This window comes from Phyllopteryx taeniolatus, chromosome 5 (assembly GCF_024500385.1).
Source record: "Phyllopteryx taeniolatus isolate TA_2022b chromosome 5, UOR_Ptae_1.2, whole genome shotgun sequence".
NCBI classification, from domain to species: domain Eukaryota; kingdom Metazoa; phylum Chordata; class Actinopteri; order Syngnathiformes; family Syngnathidae; genus Phyllopteryx; species Phyllopteryx taeniolatus.
In genome coordinates this window covers 12,354,545-12,382,020 of record NC_084506.1, presented here as the reverse complement: position 1 = coordinate 12,382,020, position 27,476 = coordinate 12,354,545, and the positions used below count along the sequence as shown (strand labels likewise).

At 42.7% G+C, this 27,476-nt stretch overlaps 1 protein-coding gene across 4 annotated transcripts in view; it reads right to left on the bottom strand.

Annotated features, from left to right (window-relative positions):
* Nucleotides 1–27,378, bottom strand: part of eea1 (early endosome antigen 1) — a 56,746-nt gene extending 29,368 nt beyond the window's left edge. For 2 of the 4 annotated variants that reach the window (XM_061772757.1, XM_061772759.1), the window contains exons 1-15: nt 27,203–27,378; nt 24,313–24,390; nt 24,095–24,207; nt 22,040–22,094; nt 21,890–21,955; nt 21,718–21,748; nt 21,535–21,639; nt 21,280–21,401; nt 20,233–20,388; nt 13,045–13,059; nt 12,726–12,842; nt 8,203–8,541; nt 7,856–8,005; nt 7,461–7,580; nt 6,927–7,130 (exon numbers count right to left, since the gene is read on the bottom strand). In XM_061772757.1, the coding sequence (XP_061628741.1) occupies nt 6,927–7,130; nt 7,461–7,580; nt 7,856–8,005; nt 8,203–8,541; nt 12,726–12,842; nt 13,045–13,059; nt 20,233–20,388; nt 21,280–21,401; nt 21,535–21,639; nt 21,718–21,748; nt 21,890–21,955; nt 22,040–22,094; nt 24,095–24,207; nt 24,313–24,390; nt 27,203–27,226 (1,695 nt within the window). In that variant the 5' untranslated portion in view covers nt 27,227–27,378. Of the gene's footprint in view, nt 1–6,926; nt 7,131–7,460; nt 7,581–7,855; nt 8,006–8,202; nt 8,542–12,725; nt 12,843–13,044; nt 13,060–20,232; nt 20,389–21,279; nt 21,402–21,534; nt 21,640–21,717; nt 21,749–21,889; nt 21,956–22,039; nt 22,095–24,094; nt 24,208–24,312; nt 24,391–27,202 lie in introns of those variants that run through there. The other 2 variants (XM_061772758.1, XM_061772760.1) reach the window with 2 other exon arrangements.
* Nucleotides 27,379–27,476: the final 98 nt, after the last annotated feature.

Genomic DNA, 27,476 nt, shown 5'->3' with positions numbered 1-27,476 from the left:
CCATCGGGTACAGCATCTCAGAGCCAGGTCTCTGTAAAGCACATGGCGGCGGAACATCCAAAGTCTTTACTGGTCTTTATCAGAAGATGAAGCTCGTCCATTTTGTTGGGTAGAGAGCGTACATTCGCGAGGTGGATCGATGGGTATGCAGATCTGTATCCTCTCTTGCGGAGTTTCACATGGATGCCGGCTCGCTTCCGTCTGTGGCGGCGCCTCCGCCTCCAATGCGCCGAAAACCGCGGACGCCGCTCTGGTGAGTAATTCGGGGAAAAAACTGAGCGGATTTGCGAAAGTTGGTGAAAGAATGTCCGGAGTAGCCTCCTTGATGGTTAGCAAGTCTCCCCTTGTGTAAGTGAGTCGTGTAATGTCTCCAAAGATGAACGAAAAACACAAAAACAAAAACAATACTAGAGAGCGCGTAACAGAGGCAACCACACTCGTAGGCGCCATCTTGTTGTCTTGTTTATCCTCATTAATGTACACACAGCACCGCATATTGACAGAAAAAACAGAATTGAATTTTTTGCAGATTTATTAAAAACGAAAAACTGAAATATCACACAGTCATAAGTATTCAGAGCCTTTGCTGTGCCACTCATATTTAACTCGGGTGCTCTCCATTTCTTCTGATCATCCTTGAGATGGTTCTACGCCTTCATTGGAGTCCAGCTGTGTTTGATTATATTGATTGGACTTGATTAGGAAAGCCAAACATCTGTCTATATAAGACCTTACAGCTCACAGTGCATGTCGGAGCAAAAATGAATCATGAGGTCAAAGGAACTATTTGAAGAGCTCAGAGACTGAATTGTGGCAAGGCCCAGATCTGGCAAAAGTTACAAAAAAAATTCTGCTGCACTTAAGGTTCACAGTTGTCTCCATAATCGTTAAATGGAAGACATTTGGGACGATCAGAACCCAATTGAGCATCTATGGAGAGACCTGAAAATGCCTGTCCACCAACATTCACCATCCAACCTGACAGAACTGAAGAGGATCTGCAAGGAGGAATGGCAGAGGATCCCCAAATCCAGGTGTGAAAAAACTTACATCATTCCCAAAAAGACTATTAGCTCAAAAGGGTGCTTCTACTAAATACTGAGCAATACTGAATACTTATGGTTGTGTGATATTTCAGATTTGTTTTTTTTTATAAATCTGGCCGGCATGGTGGGCGACTGGTTAGCACATCTGCCTCACTGTTCTGGGGACCGGGGTTAAAATCCCGGCCCCACCTGTGTGGAGTTTGGATGCACTCCGGTTTCCTCCCACTTTCCAAAAACATGCTTGGTAGGTTAATTGGAAACTCTAAATTGCCCATAGGTATGAATGTGTGTGCGAATAATTGTTTGTTTCTGTGCCCTGCGATTGCCTGGCGACCAGTTTAGGGTGTACCCCACCTCTCGCCCGAAGATAGCTGGGATAGGCTCCAGCAGCCCGCGATCCACGTGAGGAGAAGCGGTTAAGAAAATGGATGGCTGGATCATAAATCTGCAAAAATTTCAACAATTCTGTTTTTTTCTGTCAATATGGGGTGCTGTGTGTACATTAATGAGAAAAATCATTTTCCCAAATGGCTGCAATATAACATCCATCCATCCATTTTCTGTACCGCATCTCCTCACTATGGTCACGGGCGTGCTGGAGTGAAAAATTTATAATACTTTATAATGATGCGCAGCAATATCAAAAGCACTGCTGTTATTGTCAGCAGAGTACAGAGATAAAGTGGAGTGACACGAGTGACACTTTTCATCATCAAGATGTGATGTTTGAAATGGTAAAATACATTCAATGTTGCTTAATGTTCTTATTAATTACAGTAAAAGTGTTGAGGTGATTCACTTATTTGTAATCCTCAAGAATCAATCACCTTAACTTTTATCAGGAAGGGCTTTTGACGCGGGTGATTCTAATTTGCCAGAGTGGCTAACATGGGCAAAGTTCGCATTGCCACATCCTGTTTCAATTAGCCATTGGCGAGGTAGCGACTGGGCAGCGCGAACACTGGGTTTGCCACAGTGCAAAAGTCACACACACAACATTAAAACAGGTACAGTATATCCCACAGCAGCCACACACACGTACACACGTGCGTATAAAACAAGTATTCAACCGCGGTCATTGGGTAAATTAAACACGTCTTAACGGTAGAAGAGTTTAGTTGGAGTTGGCGTGCTGGGCATTGTTCTATATGTAACAGGCTGGTACTACTGTCCTTCCACTCACTTGAGTAACATCATGTGCCTCAAACGCCTGCTGAACCAACATGGACCTTCTATTTTATGGAATATTTTGTGCTTGTGGTCTGAAGACGCGTTTCTCATTGAATGAATTCTCTCATAGGGTACTGCTGTGGAGGCACCAAATGCTGGGCTAAGTTTGAAAGCAGTCAGCACACTGATGAGATGAGTGATATGTAGGTCTACCTTGACAAGAAGTGATGTGCTACATGCAAATGATCAACACTTTAATATTTAGGTCATTGTTAGTGGCTGAAAAAAATCCATTTAGACTTTGATTAAATTATACATAAAGATTGGCACGAAAAGGCTACACTGCAGGAACCTGTGGCAGGCCACAACTAATTTTGAGTGGGGCACAGTAAGTCATCTGGGGGGGCAGGTGGCCTGCGCATTTCCCCCCATGACGCAGACACTGGCTGGGAACAAAAAAACACAATGGAACATGCTGCCACGTAGGCACGACGATCAGCTGGGCTGGCTTATCTAGTTTTAACACCTATGCCTGGGAAGCCCAATAGACGTGTGAGTTCAAATGACTTTCTTGTGTCGTTTGATTGGTAAACTAGACTTAAATGTCACTAGCGCTTAAACAGGATTGGAGCAAACAGTGCCAATGCGGAAGTCTACGTCGTATTCTCGCTCATGAAATAGTTGATAAGTAAGCAATAATTGATAAATAAAAGTAGCGACTGACATTTAGATAATTGTAATGGAGTAAAAGTACCGTTTGCTTCTTAACAGCAGAAGTGTTTTTTCTGGTCTCGTCAATTCCTGTGATTTATCCAAAACCGGCCCGGAGCGCAGAGGTGGAACCTCAGGCCGATGCACCAGCATATTCGTCTGCCGCAGAGTAATATTAACAATTCCATGTGTGTGGATGGTGGATGTGTGGAATGGATCTAGCTGCCAGCGCTGAAGGAGCATGGAACAGTCTCTGACGACGACCCCCCTCCTCAGAAAAACTCATCGGACCTGTACGATTCACGGAAATGGCCTATTTTGAGTTCAAAACGACGAATCCCACCGAAAGGCGACTGATTTGCATATGTTAATGTTGCTATACTTTGCACTTTTTCTTAACCAACTGCAAACTTGATTGGAAGTATATTGCCTGTTAAAGCATTAATGTGTACGATTGCATCACTATGTGTTCAGTTAAATGGGCCAGCATTTCACACGAAGTCAATTTGTGAGTGATCATCATTATTTCAGTACTCATAATTTCTATGACAATTTTGTTTGGTGGAGTTGTGAGAGGTTTTTGTAATATAGAATGGGTGCCTTGTCTCAAAGGTTGGGAAACAGTAACAAAGAACAAAATATTTGTTAAAGCGCTCCTTTGTAAAAGTTGAACTTGTGAGTTAGGGACTCAGTAATAGAATGTGTGTTGTGCCTGTCACACTAACATGGTAGGCACTAGGTAAAGAATAACACTACCTTACGAAGTCTTTGCCTTAGGTTTCACTGACTAAATGTCCAGCCTTAAACTGGTCAATTATACTGACGTCTGCTCTTATTCACTTATTTATTTGAAACAGTCTTATATAAAGTAACTGAAAGTACTTTGGGCGGCACGGTGGCCGACTGGTTAGAGAGTCAGCCTCACAGTTCTGAGGAGCAGGGTTCAATCCCACCTGTGTGGAGTTTGCATGTTCTCCCCGTGCCTGCGTGGGTTTTCTCCGGGCACTCCGGTTTCTTCCCACATCCCAAAAACATGCATTAATTGGAGACTCTAAATTGCCCGTAGGTGTGAATGTGAGTGCGAATGGTTGTTTGTTTGTATGTGCCCTGCGATTGGCTGGCAACCAGTTCAGGGTGTACCCCGCCTCCTGCCCGATGATAGCTGGGATAGGCTCCAGCACGCCTGCGACCCTAGTGAGGAGAAGCGGCTCAGAAAATGGATGGATGGATGGATGGATGAAAGTACTTTGATTAAAAGTCACCTTGTTCAATATTACTCGAGTGAAAATCTTTAAGTAACTGACATTTTCTCTAAGTATCAGAAGTAATTGTCTTGTATTAAATGTACTTAAGTATTGGAAGTAAAAGTTCTTTAAAGGTTTATTTAGTTTATTTGAGTTTTGTAGTCAAAGCGTTTCATGTTGGCTAATGAGCAAAGGCGCGTGTTGGCGAGAGAGACGCACTACCGGTGTGGCCATACAAACTTCTTGATTTCCTGTGGCTCATTTTCATGACCTCCCCCAACCATTATCCCTATGACATCAGTACAGGCAAGACTATTCTTCCTCTTTGTGCTCCATGGTTCACACATTATGTCAACAAACAATTTCTACGGACTTAAATTTTTAACTAACCAGTAACGAAGATGGTTAGGTGAAATGTATTTCATAGTGGAGTAAAAGTGAAGGTTGTCAGAAACAATTAAGTACAGAAACATTAAAAGTCTACTTAAGCAAAGTAACAAAGTATTTGTACTTCATTACATAACGAGAGATTTTAAATTATACAGTGCCGTGATAAAATATTGTTCCCCTTCTCAAATACCTATATTTTTGCATCGTTTCCCCACTTCATTTAAGAACATCAGACAAATATAAACCAAATAAACTTAAAATGCGGTTTTTAAATGGTGAGTTCATTTTTCAAGGGGGAAAAAAAAAAGTTACCTGGCCCTGTGTGAAAAAGTAATGACCCCCTAAATCTAATTAATAACTGGTTGGGCCATCCTCAGCAACAACGACTGAAATAAAGCGTTTTCTATAACTAGCAATGAGTCCTTCACATCTCTGTGGAGATATTTTGGCCCACTCTTCCTTGCAGAATTGTTTGAATTCAGAAAAAAATTTGGGTTTTCGAGCATGAACGGCCTTTTTTAAGGTCATGCCACTGCATTTCAATCGGATTCAAGTCTAGACTTTGACAGAAATTGACTTGCTGGTGTGCTTTGGATCATTATCCTGCTGCAGAACCCAAGTGTGCTTCAGCTTGAGGTCACAAACTGATGGCTGAACATTATCCAGCAGGATTTTCTGTTAAATTCATGGTTCCATCAATCACAGCAAGTTGTCCAGGTCCTGAAGGACCTCAGCAGCCCCAGACCATCACACTACCACCACATTTGACTGCTGGTATGATGCATGTACTTTTTCTGAAATGCTGTGCTACAGTTACGCCAGACGTAACAACACACACATCTTTCAAAGAGCTCAACTTTCATCTCGTCAGTCCATATAATGTTCTCCCAAAAGTCTTGGTAATCATTCACGTTTTTTGGCAAAAGTAAGACAAGCCTTTATGCTCTTTTTGGTCAGCAGTGGTTTTTGCCTTGGAACTCTAACATGAATGCCATTTTTGCCCAGTCTCTTCCTTATTGTTGTGTCATGAACACTGACCTTAACTGGGACAAGGGAGGCCTGCAGTTCTTTAGAAGTTGTCCTGAGTTCCTTTGTGGCCTCCTGGATGAGTCATTGCTGTTCTCTTGGGATAATCTTTGTAGGCCGGCCACTCCTGGGAAGGTTTACCACTGTTCCATGTTTTCTCCATCTGAGGTTAATGGCTCACCCTATGGTTTTCTGCAATCCTGAAGCTTTAGAAATGGCTTTTGTAATCCTTTCCAGACTGATAGATGTCAATTCCTTTTTTTCTCGACTGTTCTGGAATTTCTTTGGGTCGTGTCATTTTGTTGCAGCCTTTAGAGATCTTTTGTCTGACTTGGATTTTGTCGGGACAGATTCTGTTTAAGTGATTTTTTGATTGAACATATCTGGAGGTAATCAGGCTTGGGTGTGATCAGTAAAATGTTAATGGACACAATTAATTCATGTTTTAACAAGGGGGATAATTACTTTTTCACACAGGGCCAGGTAACTGAATTTTTTTCCCCTTCATAAATAAAGTCATTTAAAAACAGCATTTTAAGTTCACTTGGGTTATATTTGTCTGATATTTACATTTGTTTGAAGATCTTAAATATTAAAGTGGGGAAACTATGCAAACATAAGAATTTGAGAAGGGGGATAATACTTTCTCACAGCACTGTGTATACATTTGGAAAGTGACATTGTAACGTGTACCTAAATGAATTGTTTACCAAGGTGACAAATGTGTTTTTGCAAGCAACTAATTCCATCAATTTTCTATACGACTGGTCCTCTTTAGGGTCACGGTAGTGCTCTTTAGCCTATCCTAGCTGACTTTTGGTGGGAGGGGAGTACAACCTGGGCTGGTCCCCAGACAATTTGGAGTCTCCAATTAACCTAAATGTTTTTGGGAATTTGGGAGGAAGCAGGAGTACCCGGAAAGAACCCGTGATTTCAATCAATTTGATTAAAAATGTGGTTTTAAACTCATTTCAGTATTTTATTATTAAGGATGGTTGTTTTGATAATTTCCAAGTTGCAAAATATCCTGTGTGCTTTACATTTTGATTAGTGGCTGACCAACCCTATACTGTAGTTCTGGTCCCAGATTGTGCTTGCAATGCCCTTGCATGAAAATGGGTTAATTTGGTCAGTTGATTTAGTCTAATACAGTACATCTCTACCCATTGCAACCTCAACAGAGTCCGGAAATATGTAATGAATCTAAAAATCTGAAGTTGTCTGAAAAACTGCAAATAAAATGGCCACTACTTTAATCTGGCGCTGCATTTTTTTTCCTGTTGCTTGACAACAGTTGTGACAGCACAATTTCTGTGTGAGAGTGTCAGTTCTAACTAACCTGTTCCTGTAGTGTGTGGTTTTTCTCTTTTAGTTGGCTGAGCAAAGCAGTCTCTCCCTCTCCGGCTTGAATCTTGGCACACAAGTCTTCTCTCTCAGCTTCTAGCTGGCTCACAATGTCTTTACTCTTCTGCAGCAGAGCCTCCAAATTTTGGATCTTCTGGTCCTTATCTCCAATCTGGCGTAATACCTGCTCCAGGTCATTCTACAGCAATAAGACAAGGACCCATGAGTATCCGGGAGGTATTCTGAAGCAAATTGGAAAGTACTTCACACTAAGTAATGGAAAGGGGCTCAAAGCAATACATTTATGGCGCTCATTTGAATGGTGCGGTCTAATTCTTAAACAGTAAACACCTGCATAGTCATGGTTTGGCATTCACAGATTATTTTTGGAAAGCTATCCTCCATTCTCAGAAACAAAGGACTCCCTGTATACATTTTTTTAATGTATAAAAATTATTTATTTTTGATTTTGTAACCACATGGTGAAGCTAAAGGTTAAAACAAAATCTTTGATTCTTGTGAGCTATACCTGCGACTCGCGCAGTTTGCCGTTGGTGTTCTGCTGCAGTGCTTGCAGCTCCTGGTGCTGCTGTTTGGCTTTCTCCAACTGGTGCTGCAGGTCTGTGTTCTTACTGGCAATTTCCTTCATCTACAATGAGAGAATTTAAGTGTCTGTGATGATTACAATGCATTTTACATCACTCATCCAACTATTTCTTTTTTTCTATCCTTTCCTTTAAATCACGATACTGGATTTTTCTATTTTTGTTTTTTCAATAAACATAAGATAACTTACAGTGGTATATTGTAAAATGTGTACATTACAGCACCTGCCACAATAAAGTCAATTTTTGTTCTGTTGTATGCACCATCTCTGTTGACAATTCAGAGCTAGCATCCACATAGGTTCCATCTCATGTCTACCTGTTCTTCAGCACGTGAGAGTTTAAGCTGCAGGTCGGCTGCTTGCTGCTCTCTGTCTTTCAGTTTCTCCCCGGACAGCTGCCTCTGTTCTTTCAGACGACCTTGGAGCTCACCCACTTGCCTCTCTGCCTCCAGCAGTTTTGCATGCAGCTAGACAGACCACAGGGAGAACAATGATGATTACATCAGAGAAAATTCTTAATTTTCCTCAGAGAATTGTGTATTTCCATGAGTTGGAAACTTGATGCAATGCACTGCTTTTGATACACCACTTGTGATCCGACATCTTGGAAACGCATCCTATGTGCCAGAATGCAAAGAAATTAGGCTTGATAGATTGGACTAACCTGACCGATTTCAGTCTGCTGCTGAGCACCTTGGCTGTCCTTCTCTTCCCTCTGCTGTTCCCACTGTTTCCTCTCAACTTTCAGTTCAGCATGCTTCACCTCCAGGTCTGTAATCTCACCCTTCAATTTAGCCACCTCCTCAGCTCTCTCTCCAAGCTCTGCATTGGCTTTCTGCAGGGACGCTTCTGCTCCAGTGGCTCGGGTCTGCAGCGCCAGGATTTCCTGCTCTTTCTCCCTCAGGCTATGTTGGCCTGCCTTTTTGGCAGTCTTCTCTGTCTTTAGTTGCTCCTCCAGCTGCTTATACTCCTTTTCCTTGCGTCCAAGCTTTTCTGAAAGAGTCTGGCGGAAGACATAAGGAATATATAAAATCGTAGGAAGAAGGAATAGTAGTTGTCATTAAAAAAAAAAAAAAAAAAAAGACAAGCAAAATATGAGAAAATATATCTGCATATTTAGAAAAATATGAGTATGCAGGTATAATATAATCCACCTTACATCCTCCAATTATAGGACACAGTTCTGGATAAAAATAAAGACAACAGAAAAACAACCTTTTTTGGCATTCTGAACATTTTTCATTTTCTGTAAATTGTTGCTACAATTTACATTTGTATTTGGCAGTTATGTTGTTAGTAATTTATAGAATAAAACAAAAATGCTCATTTCACTCAAACATAATCGGAGAAACTGATAATTCTGCAATGGTCTCAATTGTTTCCAAAGCTGTATTTATTCATTTACGTTCTATGGTGTGTATTCGTTCCATGGTCACAAAAAAAGTCGCTGCTGGGTATGGGTGAAAGACTCCACCCTAGACTGGTTGTCAGTCAATCACAGGGTACACATGTAGACAGACTCAATTACACAGCCACTGAGCAGAAATCAATCCAAAACTGGCTGCATGGATGTTAGTTGTGTGAACCACTTCACTGTCAATGACCAATATATAGTGGTGTGAAAGTGTTTGCCCCATTCCTGATTTCTTTTTTTGCATGCTTGTCACACTTTGTTTTCCCTCATCAAACAAATTTGAATATTTGTCAAAGACAACACATATAACACAAAATGCAGTTTTAAAATGTTTTTTATTATTAAGAGAGAAAAAAAATCCATATCTACATGGCCCTGTATGAAAAAGTGATTGTCCCCTGAAATTAATAACTGGTTGGGCCCCACTTAGCAGCAACACCTGCAGTTAAGCGTTTGCGATAACTTGCAAGAAGTTTCTTACGGCACTGTGGAGGAATTTTGGCACACTCATATTTGCAGAATTGTTGTAATTCAGCCACATAGCAGCCTTTTTGAGCATGAACCGGCTTTTTAAGGTCAAGCCACAGCATCTAAATAGGATTTATGTCAGGACTTTGACTAGGCCACTCCAGACTTTTCATTTTGTTATTCTTCAGGCATTCAAGGTGGACTTGCTGGTGTGTTTTGGATCATTGTCCTGTTGCAGAACCCAAGTTTGTTTCAGCTTGAAGTCAGGAACAGATGGCCGGACATTCTCCCTCAGGATTTTTTTGGTAGACTGCAGAATTCATGGTTATATTTATCGCAGCATGTCTTCCAAGTGCTGAAGCAGTAAAACAGCCCCAGACCATCACACTACCACCACCATATTTTACTGTTGGTATGATGTTTTTCTAAAATGTGGTGTTACTTTTACACCAAATGTAATGGGAAACACACCTTCCAAAAAGTTAAATTTTTGTCTCGTCAGACAAAAATTATTTTGCCAAAAGTCATCAAGATGTCCATCCATCCATCCATCCATTTTCTGAGCCGCTTCTCCTCACTAGGGTTGCGGGAGTGCTGGAGCCTATCCCAGCTATCTTCGGGCAGGAGGCGGGGTACACCCTGAACTGGTTGCCAGCCAATCGCAGGGCACATATAAACAAACAACCATCCGCACTCACATTCACACCTACGGGCAATTTATAGTTGTCAATTAACCTACCGTGCATGTTTTTGGGATGTGGGAGGAAACCGGAGTGCCCAGAGAAAACCCACTCAGGCATGGGGAGAACATGCAAACTCCACACAGGCGGGGCCGGGGATTAAACCCCAGTCCTCAGAACTGTGAGGCAGACACGCTAACCAGTCAGTCACTGTGCCGCCCGCATCAAGATGTCTTCTGGCAAAATTCAGACAAGCCTTAATGTTCTTTTTGCTCAGCAGTGGCTTCTGCTCTGGAATTCGTGATTTTTTAAATTCAGTATGAGCATGAAAGAGACTACCAGGAAACAAACAACCACGCACACACCTCCTCTTTTGTAAACTATAGCAAAGAACAGTTGACTGACCCTTGAACGGACCAGAGTAAAGATTGGTATGGCATTTCTAAGAGAAGGTTTTACAACAGCAGGCTTGAAATACTGTGGTATGTATCCAGCACTTTCCCTGGTGCCAGTCATGGCAGTAAACATGGCTATAGGGTGATAAAGAACTAAATAGCTGTTCACATTGGAGCATGCTGCTAACTAGGTAGTCAGACAGGGCTCCTGGTCTGTAGCGATATTAAGTAAACCACAGCTGGCGGGAACCATTAACAACCCAATGTGTAGAATGGCACAGATCCCTGCCTCTTGCTCAGCACGCTGCTTCTTGCTAACCTGTCACTCACTTGTTCTCTGTAGACATGGGGATCTACAAGATAGAGTGCTGTGATAAAGTACTGGCCCGCGGCACAAATTCTTATATTTTTGCATAGTTTCCCCACTTTAATGTTTAAGATAATCAAACAAATGTAAATATCAGACAAATATAACCCAACTGAACTTAAAATGCTGTTTGTATATGCGGATTTCATCTATTAAGGAAAAAAACTATTCTAAGTTTCGTGGCCCCGTGTGATAAAGTAATTACCCCTCCTGGTCAAATCCTGAACTAATTGTGACTAATCACAATGTTTGGTCCATATTTACTGATCACATACAAGCCTGATTACCTCCAGACCTGTTCAATCAAGAAATCACTTAAACAGAATCTGTTCTGACAAATTCAAGTCAGATAGATCAAAAAAGCTGCAACAAAATGACAATCCAAAAAAAATTCTAGAACAGTCAAGAAATAAAGTACCTTTATAAAGTAAAGTAAGTAAGTAAAGTAGGAAGTAAATTTCTCGTGTATAATGCGCACCCATGTATAAGCCGCACCCCCAAAGTGGACCTCAAAATTCTGGAATACCCTTCTACCTATGTACAACCCCAATTCCAATGAAGTTGGGACGTTGTATTAAACAAATAAAAACAGAATACAATGATTTGCAAATCATGTTCAACCTATATCTAATTGAATACACTACAAAGACAAGATATTTAATGTTCAAACTGATAAACTTTATTGTTTTTAGCAAATAATCATTAACTTAGAATTTTATGGCTGCAAGGGGTGGCAGAAAAGACTGAGAAAGTTGAGGAATGCTCATCAAACACCTGTTTGGAACATCCCACAGGTGAACAGGCTAATTGGGAGCAGGTGGGTGCCATGATTGGGTATAAGAGGAGCTTCCCTGAATTGCTCAGTCATTCACAAGCAATGGTGGGGCGAGGTTCACCTCTTTGTGATCAAGTGCGTGAGAAAATAGTCTAACAGTTTAAGGACAATGTTCCTCAACGTACAATTGCATGGAATTTAGGGATTTCATCATCTACAGTCCATATCATCATCAAAAGGTTCAGAGAATCTGGAGAAATCACTGCATGTAACCGGCAAGGCCGAAAACCAACATTGAATGTCTGTGACCTTCGATCCCTCAGGCGGCACTGCATCAAAAACTGACAATGTGTAAAGGAAAGATTTGTGACATCAAGCTGAAGCGCACTTAGGCTCTGCAGCAGGATAACGAGCCAAAACACACCACCAAGTCAACTTCTGAATGGTTTAAAAAAAAAACTAAATGATGCTTTAAGAGTGGCCTTGTCAAAGTCCTGCCTTGAATCAGATTGAAATGCAGTGGCATGGCCTTAAAAAGGCTGTTCATGCTCAAAAGGTCTATATTTTTGATTAATTCAAACAATATTAAACATTGAATTGGGGAAACTATGCAAAAATCTAAAAATTTGAGAAGGGGGCCAATACTTTTTTAAAGCGATCTGTATGAGGACTACAGTTGTCCATTTACACCGAATGTCTAGGTCTTTCATGTTTTGTTTGTCTTGCTGATGCATTATCCTGACTAACGTGTAAAAGTCTTTCCAGAAGAGATGAGTATTAGTAGATGTAAAAGATAAGACCAAACTCAGCGGTTCCCTTCAATGCCAGTCCTGCTAAAGTACAGAATGGCAATCTTCCCTTGTTAAATAATTTAGTTTTTTGTTTTTTTTAAATGTTAAAATCTGTCAAGCCTATTTTGAGGAATCCTAATAATACAATGTTTGGCCACGTTAGGATTTACTGTTACAAATTTGCAAATAAAATCAATGAAAATATTGACCGCAATCACTATGAATCCACTGAACCAAACTGTGGGGGATACAATAATCAAATAGTCAAATGGCTATTATAGCTGGTGTGCACATTACCTGGTTTTGCTGTTGTACATTATTCAGGTCGCCCTGTAGCTGGTGGATCTGTTGGGTATAAACAGCTGCTTCCTGTGGACCCTTCTCCAGCTCTGCTTTCAGTTGTGAAATAGTCATCTGAGAGAAAAGTTGGAGAAAGGTAATAAAGACTTTCTGCACCACAAAAGAAAAGGACCAGGACTTAATTGTGTTACATTACATTAAATACAATTTTTAAAAAACATGGAAAACTAACCAGACGTTTCATGGAAATAAATAGGAAAGACATCATGGAAAGAAAAGGATTTCACGAACAACACACAACTCAAATGGTCTTTACCTCCAGTTTACGAATCTTGAGGAAAGAATGAGAGTTGGTGAGCGGTGCAGTATGTGGAGGGAGAGGGAGGAAAGGGAGGAAAAAAAGACGTAGACAAAAGGTAAGCCACAATACAATAGTCAACACGAACAGTCTATAGATCCGAGAGCAGACCAAAGTCACGACAATTCATAGGAACCGCATTGCAGCAATAATGTCCAACAGGTGTATTAGTGCAATGATAAAATACAGAGGATGTCCAGTGAGATACACTGTGGTTGTGACCATGCACGCATATAAATATTTGTATAGTCAAAGGTCAGTCACTACTTTGTCCAAGTGTATCTAAGGAATTCTTTTGCCTTTTGTTGCGAGCAATGATTTGAGTAACGACAGCTAGATGGCAGCAACTTTACATCAAGTAGCATTTTGGCAGATCTCACACAGTTGTTCAAAAAACAGGATAAATAAAGACTGCTTGCTTCAAGCAGTTTATTGTCACTCCCAGTTGAAGTTTACTCTAAAACTAAACATCATACAAAGAGAATTAGACATTATGTATTAAACCAAGCCAAATAACGCTGCCTGACCAAAATCTGCTAGCTTAATGCTAACACAACAAAACAAAACAATATAGATGAGCTAACAAAATAGGCATCAATGTCACAGTAGTTATAAGTCTTTAAACAAAAGATATTTGAACACAAACAGTGCAACAAATCATCCACACGGATAATATAACACTACTCACCGACATATATTCTTCATACGTTATCAAAGAAAACTAAAGTCCTTTTCACACAGCACTCGGCAACGCACAGTGGACGATCAACTAACCCATTAATTGTTAACTCAATTTAAAAAAACGTTTCATTCGAGAGCGGCGATGCAGTAACGTCAGAAGGCGGATCCAGTATGAGAGGGGCTGGCGGAAAGATATCAGTGCTAACAGCCATAGACCAACCAGCGGGAAAAGCCTCCCGGTTACTTCCAGGTTGGCTGCTACGCAAGCACGTCCAAATATCGGCAAGCTTTGCACTGTTCTCAACCCAATAGAACATCGTCGGGTTGATTTTGAGTGGACAGTGAGCCAAGCCTTCTCGTCCAACAGTGTGTGACCTCACAAATATGGTCCTGGAAGAATGTGCCTTACAATGCGGCGCGCCTTATTTGTGCTCAAATATCTATAAATGTTGTGATGAGCGCTCCGTTCAACTTTTTTTTTTTTTTTTTAAGCATTTCCTGCCGACACGCTGCTTACACAGAGGATAAGCGGACATGGCTGAGGAGAGGGGACGGTGCGTGAAGGAGGACGCTACAGCCACGCCCCTGCACCGGGGTGTTTTTTTTACCACTTGACTGACTGGGAGCATTTCCGGGGTATGCATTGTGCAAAGCAACATCGGTTTGGCTAAGGACCCCCGAAAATGTCACCTACGAAGAGACACGCTTACGAAGCACATTTTAAACTGCAAGCTGTCAGTTAGGCGGAGGAACATGGGAATCGACCAGCTGCGAGAGAATTCAAGATCAACGAATCCATGGTTAAGTGGAGGAAGCAGGAAAACGAGCTTCGCCAAGTCAAGAAGATGAAGCTGCGTTTCGGCGTAAAAAAAAGAAAAACAAACAAGGCGAGGTGGCTCGAGAACTCGAGCAATGGATTAATGAGCAAAGAACAGCCGGGAGAACAGTCTCAAGTCACCATTCGACTGAGTGCAATAACTCGGGGCTTGCCATCATTCAGGGAGGCTTGACAAACCGCTAGACATCCGTGTAAACAGGGCGTTCAAAGTGAAGTGAGCGGCGTGGGAGCCATAGATGACAGATGGCGAAAACAGCTTTACTAAGACTGAGGCAGCGCCGGGCGAGTTACGCCACAGTTTGTGAATGGATTGTGGATGCTTGTTCGATCTTTCACACGGCAACGAGACTGACTCGAACCTGGTGTGTTTGATTGAGAACTTGCCCAGCTTTTCATTTCGGATACAGAAGATGAGGACTTTGATGGATTTGTGGATGAGGATTGATCAAAAAATATAGTGAGTACATTGTTAAATACTTCAATAAAGTACTGAACTCAGTTTTGCTCCCGCTGTCTTTTTAAAAACATTGTTTTAGCGTGCAACCGTATGCATGCAACCGTATGTTTTAAGCTAGCATATGTTTTACCATGCCTGGGCCCAATAATACGGTGCGCCTTATGTATGTGTTAAATACAGAAATAGACCCCGTAACTGAGACTGCGCCTTATAATACGGTGCACCCTATGGTCGTGAAAATACGGTATATATAAAGAATGAACAATAAAATTAAGGAAATCCCACACCAGTACAAATGTGTACCAGTCTGCCTGAGTACCCTGAATGTACGCCTCTGCTTACGAAGACTGTGCCACAGGGTTACAAGCACAAAATATATGAATCATGTGGCAAAACAGATTAAATAGTGTTGTGCTGGACAGTATTATTTGATGTGCCAAAACACAGACTGAAACAAGTTCATTCTTATATTTAATCTCTACTTGAGACAGTTTCAAAGTTGGGAACCGTTTTGAATAGAAAGAAGAAATCCCAGACGGATGTGTGATCTCTTTCACAGGCAAATCAGAGGTATCAAGGCAGACCCTACACTTTGTTTCACTCTCTTTCTCCCTGACTCTGATCTTGCATTCTGGCTCTTGCCTGACCCCTCTCAGCTCCGGCTGTCCCTCCCCCTTTTCTAGGGTTGGGCATCGTTTGAATTTGAGCAATTGCGGTCCCGATTCCGGTTCCTTAGTTGATTCCGGTTCCAAATGATTCTCGATTCTGATTCTTTTAGGGGGCTGGGTCAAAAAAAGTTTGCATGGTTGAAATAAAGGGTGTACAAATTATGAACTTCCATTTTCTTAGCAGCCTGCAGTATAAACTAAAATGAACATTTGACTCGAGGTTCTTTATAACCAGTATCAATATCAAACCTATGAACTAAAAGGCAATATCTGTGGAACTAACCCATCCATCCATTTACTGAGCCGCTTCTCCTCACTAGGGTCGCGGGCGTGCTGGAGCCCATCCCAGCTATCATCGGGCAGGAGGCGGGGTACACCCTGAACTGGTTGCCAGCCAATCGCAGGGGACATACAAACAAACAACCATTCGCACTCACATTCCCACCTACGGGTAATTTAGAGTTTTCAATTAACCTACCATGCATGTTTTTGGGATGTGGGAGGAAACCGGAGTGCCCGGAGAAAACCCACGCAGGCACGGGGAGAACATGCAAACTCCACACAGGTGGGGCCGGGGATTGAACCCCAGTACTCAGAACTATGAGGCAGATGCTCTAACCAGTCGGTCACCGTGCTGCCGGAACTAACCCAATTGACTAAATTTTCATTAATTATTGTTTCAGCTAAAAGTAAAATACAGCATTGTTAAAATAGTTATTTGTGACTGGGTTATCACATCAAATGGTTTATATGTGCAGGTTTTCGCTTGAGTTCCTGTTTTAAGCATGTCGCCTTTTATTTTGAAGGGTACGCACCGGAACTCCGCATTTTGGCACAAAAAATAACTTCACACGACACGTAAAAATTAAAGTACGTTTTACTTTACAGCAGGAAAAAGAGTAATGAACGGAACCAAATGCTCTGTATAACGCTGATTCCTTTACCGGCCCACTGATGACACACAAGGTTCGTGTTTGTGATACCGTGAGACGTTTTTGTGAATGTTGTCCCAATTGCTAGTTTGACCTTTGGTGAAGTTTTAGCTCAATGCTAAGCTTGTAATCAGACTGTTTATACTTTATTTCCTGTATGATAAAGTAATTTATATTTTATTTCTGTGTCGGTCATCAGCGTTTACGTTGCTTTGAAGACTGAAATAAATGCTAAAACCATAAGTGCAAGAGTGCAACCCACCATTTAACTTGTTAGCTGCCTTAATGTTGGCATAGAGGTATTTTATTGTTTCACTCACCCAATTTGACTTGACTAAAGTTCTGCGCGGTGGAGGCTGAGGCTCGGAGCGGGAGGGAGCGCATCAGACTTCTACACATCGTGAACGCCTCCTTTGCTCAATATAATCTCATTCCAAGTGTTGCACAGCGGCAACTAGTCATTTAGCTTAACATAGTTAACACTTTTGTTCGCCACTGCCGTTGGGCACAAGCACGTCATCGTGCGCATTCTTCTTCGTTGGTTTTCGCTACTTTCTTCTTCAGGGTCGGCGGATTGTAGGCGTGGAAACTGGGAACCAATTTTTTAAATTATTTTTTTATTTGAATGATTCCGGAATTTTAGTCCCGGTTCCAATCGGTTCTCGATCCTCGATTCCCTCTCTTTTTCCTTTTTTGTTTGGTCTCCACATGGTTCCCTGGGCCTTGGGAAAGGCTTGGTCCAGCGTTAAGCCTGCGATGCAGCTCTTGTTCCCCAGCCATCTGACTTGCCAGGCTACTGAAAGAAATTTCTAGTATTCCCGCAAGTTAAGCTCTCAACCAAGCGTAAAAGCGTGACCTGCCAGCAAGCCTAATGGCAGTAAAGTTGTGAGCTTAACTCCCCACATCCGCCTGACTACCAATTTTCATTTTTGAGTCCATTGCAGAAACTACCAGACTATGTAAAAATAGGTGCATAGTGGCTTGGGGTTAGTTTGACGATCTTACGGGTCCCAACTTTATCCTCTCTCAAAACTCGTCAGTTCATTCACGCTCATCTCACAAGTTAAGCCATTCACTCTATATTCCACTGTGTTATGTTACTCTTGTCTTTTAATACATAGTTAACGCCTTTTGCATTTGTCCCCATTTTCCCTGTAGTTTCATAATAAATGTTCCACATATGAAGCATTCTATTGTGTACTGTGTGTCTGTGCCAAGGGTATTGACATCTGCAATCAAAGACTAAATTTACATAACTGTGGCAACCCTTTCAGAAAAAGATTGAGCCACAAGATTTTTCATCGTTTTTTCCTGCTGTTAGCTAAATCAACGACGTGGTGACCCATTTTGATGCTAACTAAACGTCCTTAGTTACCACATCCTCCTGTTTCACTTGAAATGGACCCCGGGGAACGAAGGAGACCCCTTTGACCCCTTTACACATTACATTTTCTTCAACACCAATATATGCTACAACATTCTATTCTGTTATTACTGTATGTTTTGATACAGTACAATGCTGTAGAAATTTTTTCTTATAAAAAAAAAACAAAAAACATCCAATTTCTACACCGCTTGTCCTCGCTAGGGTCACGGGTATGCTGGAGCCTATCCTAGCTAACTGCAGGGGAGAAACGAGGTACACCCAGAATTGGTGGCCAGCCAATCGCAGGGCACTTATAAACAAACAATCATTCACACCTATGGGCAATTTAGAGTTTATTAACCTGCCATGCATGTTTTTAGGATGTGGGAGAAAACCGGAGTACCCAGAAGAAAAAAAACACGCAGGCACAGGGAGAAGAAGCAAACTCCATACAGGCAAGGCTGGATTTGAACCCAGGTCTTCAGAACTGTGAGGCGGATGTGATAACCAGTCGTGCCAACATAATAATAAAAAAAAAAATACAATTTACAAAAGTTTTTGGGGGGCTGGAATGCATGAATGGAATTTCCATTTATTCAAATGGGGAAAGATGATTTCTCCTCCTTGGGCCGTCACCTTATCGTGGTGGAGGGGTTTGTGTGTCCCAATGATCCTAGGAGCTAAGTTGTCTGGGCTTTATGCCCCTGGCAGGGTCACCCATGACAAACAGGTCCTAGGTGAGGGACCAGACAAAGCACGGCTCAAAGACCCCTTATGATGACGACAAACGATGGACTTGGTTTTCCCTTGCCCGGACGCGGGTCACCGGGGCCCCCCTCTGGAGCCAGGCCTGGTGGTGGGGCTCGAAGGCGAGCGCCTGGTGGCCGGGCCTGCACCCATGGGGCCCGGGCGGGCACAGCCCGAAAGGGTAATGTGGGTCCCCCTTCCCATGGGCTCACCACCTGTAGGGGGGGCCATTGGGGTCGGTGCAGTGTGAGCTGGGTGGTGGCCGAAGGCGGGGACCTTGGCGATCCGATCCCCGGCTACAGAAGCTGGCTCTAGGGACGTGGAATGTCACCTCTCTGGTAGGGAAGGAGCCCGAGGTGGTGTGTGAGGTTGAGAAGTTCCGACTAGATATAGTTGGACTCGCCTCCACACACAGCTTGGGCTCTGGTACCAGTCCTGTCGAGAGAGGTTGGACTCTCTTCCACTCTGGAGTTGACCACGGTGAGAGGCGCCGAGCAGGTGTGGGTATACTTATTGCCCCCCGGCTTGGCGCTCTCCAGCACCCCATGGTCCTCAGTCGGAAAGGGGTGGCGTGCCCTGTCCAGGTCGGGGATGAGATCCTGCCCCAAGTGGAAGAGTTCAAGTATCTTGGGGTCTTGTTCACGAGTGAGGGAAGAATGGAACGATCGACAGGCTGATCGGTGCAGCGTCTGCAGTGATGCAGACTTTGCATCGGTCTGTTGTGGTAAAGAAGGAGCTAAGCCGAAAGGCGAAGCTCTCAATTTCCCGGTCGATCTACGTTCCTACCCTCACCTATGGTCACCAAGAACAAGATCCCGGATACAAGCGGCCGAAATGAATTTCCTCCGTAGGGTATCCCGGCTCTCCCTTAGAGATAGGGTGAGAAGCTCGGTCATCCGGGAGGATCTCTGAGTAGAGTCGCTGCTCCTGCACATCGAGAGGAGCCAGATGAGGTGGCTGGGGCATCTGATTCCGATGCCTCCCGGACACCTCCCCGGTGAGGTGTTCCGGGCATGTCCCACCGGGAGGAGACCCTGGGGACGACCCAGGACACGATGGAAAGACTACGTCCTTCGGCTGGCCTGGGAACGCCTCGGGATCCCCCGGAAGAGTTGGATGAAGTGGCTGGGGAGAGGGAAGTCTGGGCGTCCCTGCTAAAGCTACTGCCCCCGCGACCCAACCTCGGATAGGCGGTAGAAAATGGATGGAAAGATGATTTGACATACGAGTGATTTGAGCTACGAGTGTGGTCACCGAACAAATTAAACTCATAAGTCAAGGTACCACTGCAGAAATATTTCTGTTACCAACTAGAAATGTTGGCAAAAAGGAGGTCTGCTGTATATGCGACAAAAATACAAACATACAGACAAATAGGGTGGCAACATGTGTTGTTGCAAATTTACTGGAGGTTGTGACGTGAAAGAATAACAGGGCAGATAGTGTCCCAATCTCACCTCTGAGGTAGTAAACTTAGCCTGCAGCTGCTCATAGTGGATTCTGAGGCGCTTAGACTCCTCCTCTCTCTCACGAGTCATGCTATCCATTAGTGTCTGCACCTGCACAAGCTCCTTTTGCAGTACCTCAACATCCTCCACTCCAGGACGCTGCAGCTAGAAGACAGAGCAGAGGCACTTAGTGTCGCAATAATACAGCACTCCCCTATTATACCACGGGTCATCATTCAGATCCCCACTGTAATGACTTTTAGGCCTTTTTGGGTTTCTACACTTTACGGGTAAATTTCAATTTACAATTGCGCGCCTTCAGTGTAGTGCCACGTTGTGCCGCAACATGCCAGGCAGCACTGAGGTCGACTGGAAGAGATGCAGCGTGATTAACGGCAAAATGAGGAGGCACAAATGGCCCCTACTCAGATCCAGTAATAGTGGGTGTTCCCAAGAGCAGAGGAAAAATATGCTTGACTATTGTTATACGCACTCTCATTTGCATGAGATGCTGCGCCATGTGCGCTAAAGTAGCAGATGTTTGAAGATTTATAATGACAGTAATATCTATTAAGGATGCACGATAACTATCCGACCGATAACTATCGCCCCAATATTGGGGGAAAAAAATTACATCACACTCATCAGTCTGATACCCAAAAAAACAGGACCGACGACAAACACACTATCATTCAGCAGCATGCTGGTCACCACTCCCCAGCAGCCGTTTGCCATGCACCTGTCAATATCCGCTGTAAATTATGATATGATCACCAGCACCTGCTGAAATGATGATCATCCAGTGACTTTGAGTTCGTAACTACGAGGCTCGCGGCAAGACCCAGCGGCCTATGAAATAGCGGACTCACTTAGCACCGACAGACGAGCAAGCGGGGATGGTTTGCCCGCATGCGGAAGCATGGTTGTCGCGATGGGCTAACAGCTGAGGTAACAACAGGTAAACCCTGCAAACGCAGCTCCCTACCTATCTTCTAAGCGAAGCTCATGTGTTTTAGGACTATTGAGAAACCAAAGGAAAGCTAATGTGTGGTGTACCAGTTCAGTCTGAAGTCTCTCATTCTCTTTCTTCTCTTCCTGCAGCAGTTCAGTTAGATTAGAGAGCTTCTGGTCAGCAGCTTCCCTTATACTCTTCTCTTCATCATAGCGGGACTTTATATCTAGTGGATGCAACAAGACCATTTTAAATACATGAATTGTATCATGCTGTAGTTTATGAACATATCAAACATAGAATAAAATCAAAGGATGGCTTGAGCATCAATGGAATGCCAGTCCCATGCCCACACTAACCTACTATCTCTGTGGCCAGCTGGGCGGCCTTCTGCTCAAACAAGTCTTTCATCTGCTTGATGTTAAACTTTTCTGTCTCTGATTCATTTAATTTCTTTTCTAGTACTGAGGGGGGCAGAAACACACATTAGTAACATTGTTATAATCTTGCATATGCATACGTGGGAGTTGTGCAACCCCCACCTGAATCCTCTGAGCTCATCTGTCCGTCATTCTGTGTGGGATTAAGGGAAAACAGTGTGACACTATACCGCATGACAAAGCATCACCGTAATGTTTATGACAAACTACTCCACAACATTTCTAATCAGTGAAGCCACTTTTTATACATGTTAAAACAGCTTGAAGGAATTACTTGCTTCAGGTGTCCTTGGACTTTGTCTAATTCTTTTTTCAGCTCCCCAGAGAACCATCTTTCTTCCTAAAGAGAAAGTAAATGAAAGAATCTTTGAATTAACAAAAATTACTGTATAGCTAGAAGAACGGTTCAGGAAATTGAGCATACCTTAAGCGATGTATGAAGGTCCTGAACCTCCTGCCGCAACATTGTGAGATCTTCCCTAAAATGAGGAGGGAGGTTCCTTTTTGTTTACAATTACTGCTGTTCATAATTATAGTTCAATAAATATCAAACTGACCAGCAATTAATTGGTAATTAGTCAAGACTGCACCCCGAAATTTAGCCCTAAGCCAAATGGAATAGGCTCCAGCTTCCCTGTGACCCGGCACAGGATAATCGAGAGGGATGGGCATGACAATCGATAAATTAATTGTTAAGAATTCAGTCCGCTGTATCGAATTGATTGTGGATCATTCGCGTATTTAAAGCAATTGAGGCACAATGGATTGCAGATGTTCTATTGATTCAGTCTCTAATATGCAGAGGTAAGAAGACCAACGTGACTATGGGTAATTTGGTATAAACACAACCTAATTCCGCATTCGCCAAAACAGGTAAAAGCACTTCATCGTCACTTGGGTGAATGGCAAAGGGGACTGCAATATTGCACCCATAGGAACTTTAAATATCTACAATATTTTTCTTAACAAGATGTCATCACAGAGCCACTAAACATGGCAATAGCAGATTTTTAGGCTTAATTTGTGTTTACAAGATATCATATTTGTATAAATAAATGATATACATTTATATAACTTTTGTCTGAAGACACCAGCCATATAGAAAAAAACGTTTTTGCAAGTTGAGCTTCAAATAATCATGTCATCAATCGTAGTTATGCTTGTTAGCGTATCATACACAAGGAGTCAGCTATCCCATTTTCCCGTTAGTCACGTGATGTTTCGCACGTGGCGGATTGAGCTACATCAACCCAAATTAATAATTCCTACGCGCATCAGAACCTTTACCACCCCATTAAAATATATAGAAAACAACAATGATCAATTAAATGATAATTAATTATTTATAGTTTGATTGGCGGCACGGTGAACGACTGGTTAGAGCGTCTGCCTCGCAGTTCTGAGGACCGGGGTTCAAATCCCGGCCCCGCCTGTGTGGAGTTTGCATGTTCTCCCCGTGCCTGCGTGGGTTTTCTCCGGGCACTCTGGTTTCCTCCCACATCCCAAATAGTTTGATTGAGGAGTCTTTATTGCCCTCAGGTGTGAATGTGTGCGCGAATGCTTGTTTGTTTCTATGTGCCCTGCGATTAGCTGGTGACCAGTTCAGGGCGTACACCGCCTCTTGCCCGAAGATTGCTGGGATAGGCTCCAGCACGCCCGCGACCCTAGTGAGGATAAGCGGAACGGAGGATGAATTAATGAATGAATGAATAGTGGTACCTTGACTTACGACTTTATTTCGCTCCGTGACCAAGTTCGAAACTCAATTTACTCATACAGTTCATTCAATTAAAATTCCACATTGCAACGAATTAAATGCCATTTATCTGTTAAAGCCCCCAAAACCACTATATTTTGTTGTTTGTAATAAAGAAAAATAGCACAATAACAATTTTTTTTTAAAGAATGTGAAGAAATAATCTGGTTTTATCATGTGAAATTACTGTACATCAGTCACAACAACTGTAGTGTGTGTGTGTGTGTGTGCTTTTAATTTATTTACATATTTTTCAAATAAATAAATAGGTATGCCTTTAAGGGGCATGGCCTAGTGAGTGACCTCAAGATCTTTGCCATTTAGTCTGCACGTGAGCATCTGGGCATGAGTTTTGGCCTACTGTCGCTCCTCGAGAGCATTTTCCTTTTGTATTTGTGTGTTTGTACGATTCAATAAAACTCTGAAAGTACATCAGCGACTGGCAGTCCTTGCCCACATATGAAGGCATTACAGTACCTTAATTTCTCCACTTTACTCAGGCAGCAGCGTATGTAAAGCTGGCGCATAACTAAAATTTTAGATCGCAACACCAAGAGAATCGACCAAGCAATGTCTTGTAAATTGAAAAACTAAGTTGAGCCACTGTTAAGTCAAGGTACCACTGCATTAATTTAATTTCTCCAATAGTCAAGGAAAGAAATTTAGCCAAACACCCATTCCTAATAAGTGGTACAGAAATAAATGGATAAATATCAATCCTACCTGGTGGGGGCCATATGAGCAGGAAGTTCTCCAGTGTCATGGAACAGCTCGTAATGCTTGAACAGGTCCTCTGCTGAGCTGTGGGATTTCATGCATTGAGGACAGATGAAGCCCTAAACACAAATGCAGACATGTTCATAAGTTAATTGTTGCAGCTCAGCTTAAAAAGAAGGGGGGGGGGGGGGGGGGGGGGGGAAGCTAACAAATTATTCAGATACCTCAGAGGTTTGATCATGGTTAACGTCTGTGGTGGGCTCCTCCGACTCTGCATTCTGGGAGCCTCCTTTCCCAGGAGTCTGGAAAGCAAAGCAAATACAGGGCTCGAGACTGCGACCAAACTGGCATTTATGCGACATTTTTTTCAGGTAGTGCGATACAAAAATATCCTCGTCACACTTGCGCAAGTGCTACTTTACTGGGTGAAAGTTGCCTTTTGTCGGCACGGTGGACGACTGGTTAGAGCATCACCCTCACAGTTCTGAGGACCCGGGTTCAATCCCCGGCCCCGCCTGTGTGGAGTTTGCATGTTCTCACCGTGCCTGCGTGGGTTTTCTCCGGGCACGCCGGTTTCCTCCCACATCCCAAAAACATGCATTAATTGGAGACTCTAAATTGCCCGTAGGTATGAATGTGAGTGTGGATGGTTGTTTGTTTGTATGTGCCCTGCGATTGGCTGGGATAGACTCCAGCACGCCCACGACCCTAGTGAGGAGAAGCAGCTCAGAAAATGGAGGGATGGATGGAAGTTGCCTTTTTTCCACAACATTCTTCTCCTCAAAGTTGTGTGAATAATCATAAACAATACTTTTATATGGTGGTTGTACACTTATGCAATCATTTTTAGATTTATGTCAATCATATAGCTGTGGTAATGCTCATAGTTAAGTGGTTGTCCCAGGGGGAAAGGGATAGGAGCTCTCACTATAAGAACTGGGCCCTCTGAGTCGAACAAATGATTAAATAAAAGTAAAACCTGTTTGTTTGTTTGTTTTTAATTGACATGTTTTGTCTGCCACTGCTTGTTGCGCACAAACTTCTTGTTCACAGTGAAACATTTTGCAAATATATCTTAAGTCACTGTCAATCTTTACTTCATATGAAACTATGGTACGCCATGGTCATGCTGTACCTCCTCAAAAAATGGTGCGACCAAATCATGTGCTGGTGCGATAAACTGGAAAAGTTGGTCGAACCACTGCTACTAGTACAAAGGTTAGTGTCGACCCCTAAAATACTTTCAAGGATCTGTTACTTAAACTTGGAAATAAGGCAGTCATTTCAATCGCCTTAAAGCAAAAAATGAGTTACTTTGATGACAGGCCAGAGCAACTATTGAGTACACCTGCACGAACTAATGACATTCAATACAAAAGCGGACAAATGTAAGAGTGTGAAAGGTGTTTAATATGAGACCCAGCTTTAATAAGATAAAGTACAGTTCTACACTAATGTCACCTACAGGTTAACTACAATAATAAACAATAAATGCATTGCTATCCTCCTAAATAGCAGTGCAGGGCATACAGGTAAGGAGGTGGAGTAAGAGGTCCCACATGCTGGACTGATTTAAAAGTTGGACCCTTGATGTCTTGACTTATTTGTAATGCATTTTAACCTTATTTATTGTCATTTTCTATGTTGTATGTATGAGGTTCTTTCTCTGGAACTGTGCTACTCTTTGTTCCGTTTTTATTGTCTCATTAGTATAAAGAGTGACTGACCAATTTGGGACATGACACCAGCTATTTGAATCAATTGGAATACAGAAGAGTGTGTGGGTGGAAGTCCAAGGTCCAAACAATAAGATGAAAGTGTTGGATCTCATCACCAGCCTCATAAGGTTACAGCACAGTGATATATTCCCACAGCCATCATCACATATCACAACAGGCCGTATTCACTGATAGCTCTGAGTGGTGCAGTTATACAAATGCTCTTGTAATGGCTACGTGCTGGAACATTGGCCAAGATCCAATCAGTGTAAAAGTGCCATAGAGAAGAGAGGGTCATCTCATTGCACCACAACTGAAGGAGTAGTAGTCTCAACTACTACATACGCCCATTCACCACACACATACACACACACACACAAATTGATAGAATTCAATTGATACATGGGTAAACTCAATATCTGTGTCAGGACTTAGAACTTTGACCCCATAACACGATTGGAAGCGTGGAAGGGAGTGGTAAATTTGCATCATTACACACCCATCACTCATTTCAAACATTAACCAGAACCGCACCGTTTGACTTCATAACAAAGAAAAAAGAAAAGAATATGGATATTACATATAGCAAAATTGTTTTACTGTTGTGAAGTATCTTGCCCAGAGTAGGCTAGGACAGACTCCAGCTCACCCATAACCCTAAACCTTTCAAATGCAGTTCAGTATTACAGGAACCAGTTATGAAGCCAAATGTAGGGCGATGTTGCCTCGTGGTTAATGAGCTGGGATTTCAGTGTTCAAGTTAGGAAGAAAACACTGTATACGCACTACCACAGTCATGACACCGATATCCGTTGCAATGAATTAGATTTATTCAATCTTCTTCGCAGGGTAATTTAAATAGGTGGTCAAACCGATGTAGCATCGGTGAGTGTGGGGCTAACACCAATTAGCATTTGAGGAATGGTCGATGAATCAACCCAGCACTAGCGCAAACGGAAACCAATAAAATATGTGCATCTGTTGACCAGCTATGCTATCTGCTGATTTCGTTCATTTAGAACACGCCGCGGACGTTGTCACGCTGCGGAATTAGTGTCGTGTTGTAAAATGCACGTACTATGTTCATACACCACTGAATAAAGTAGCCCTCGTCAATTTGAACGGGTTAGCATCTAATGCTAACTTCGCCAACACAACATAGGAAGCGCTTGATAAATTGACCGCGACCGAGCGGGAGCTGTTGTTTTTCGCCAACGTGCGTACAATCGTTGGACGAAACCCATTTCCCCGCCCATCCGAGACCAGTTGTTAACAAAAAGGTATATCCCCAAAAGAAACCAGAAAAGGACGGGCCTTCGTGTGACACAAACAAAAATAAATCATACTTTGACCCAACAAACGTACTACACTACAAATTGTTGCCGCAGAAGCTTACCATTTGTAATATTCGTCTGAGCATGGCCTTGTCAGCGTTTGTCCGTACACGAACCCGAATCGGTTTCTCAGAAGGAAAGTTTACGTCGCTGTACCACAGACACCTGACCAAGACCAAGACCAGGCAGGAACAGAGAAGGGGCGGGTCTTGGGAGGGTGATGGCTATTCTAACCAGGACACCACAAGTCATGGAGGCTGGCAATACAAAACAATTTAACTGTTGTATTGTTCCTGGAGATTTTTTTTTTAAATCGAAGATTTTCATACACAACAA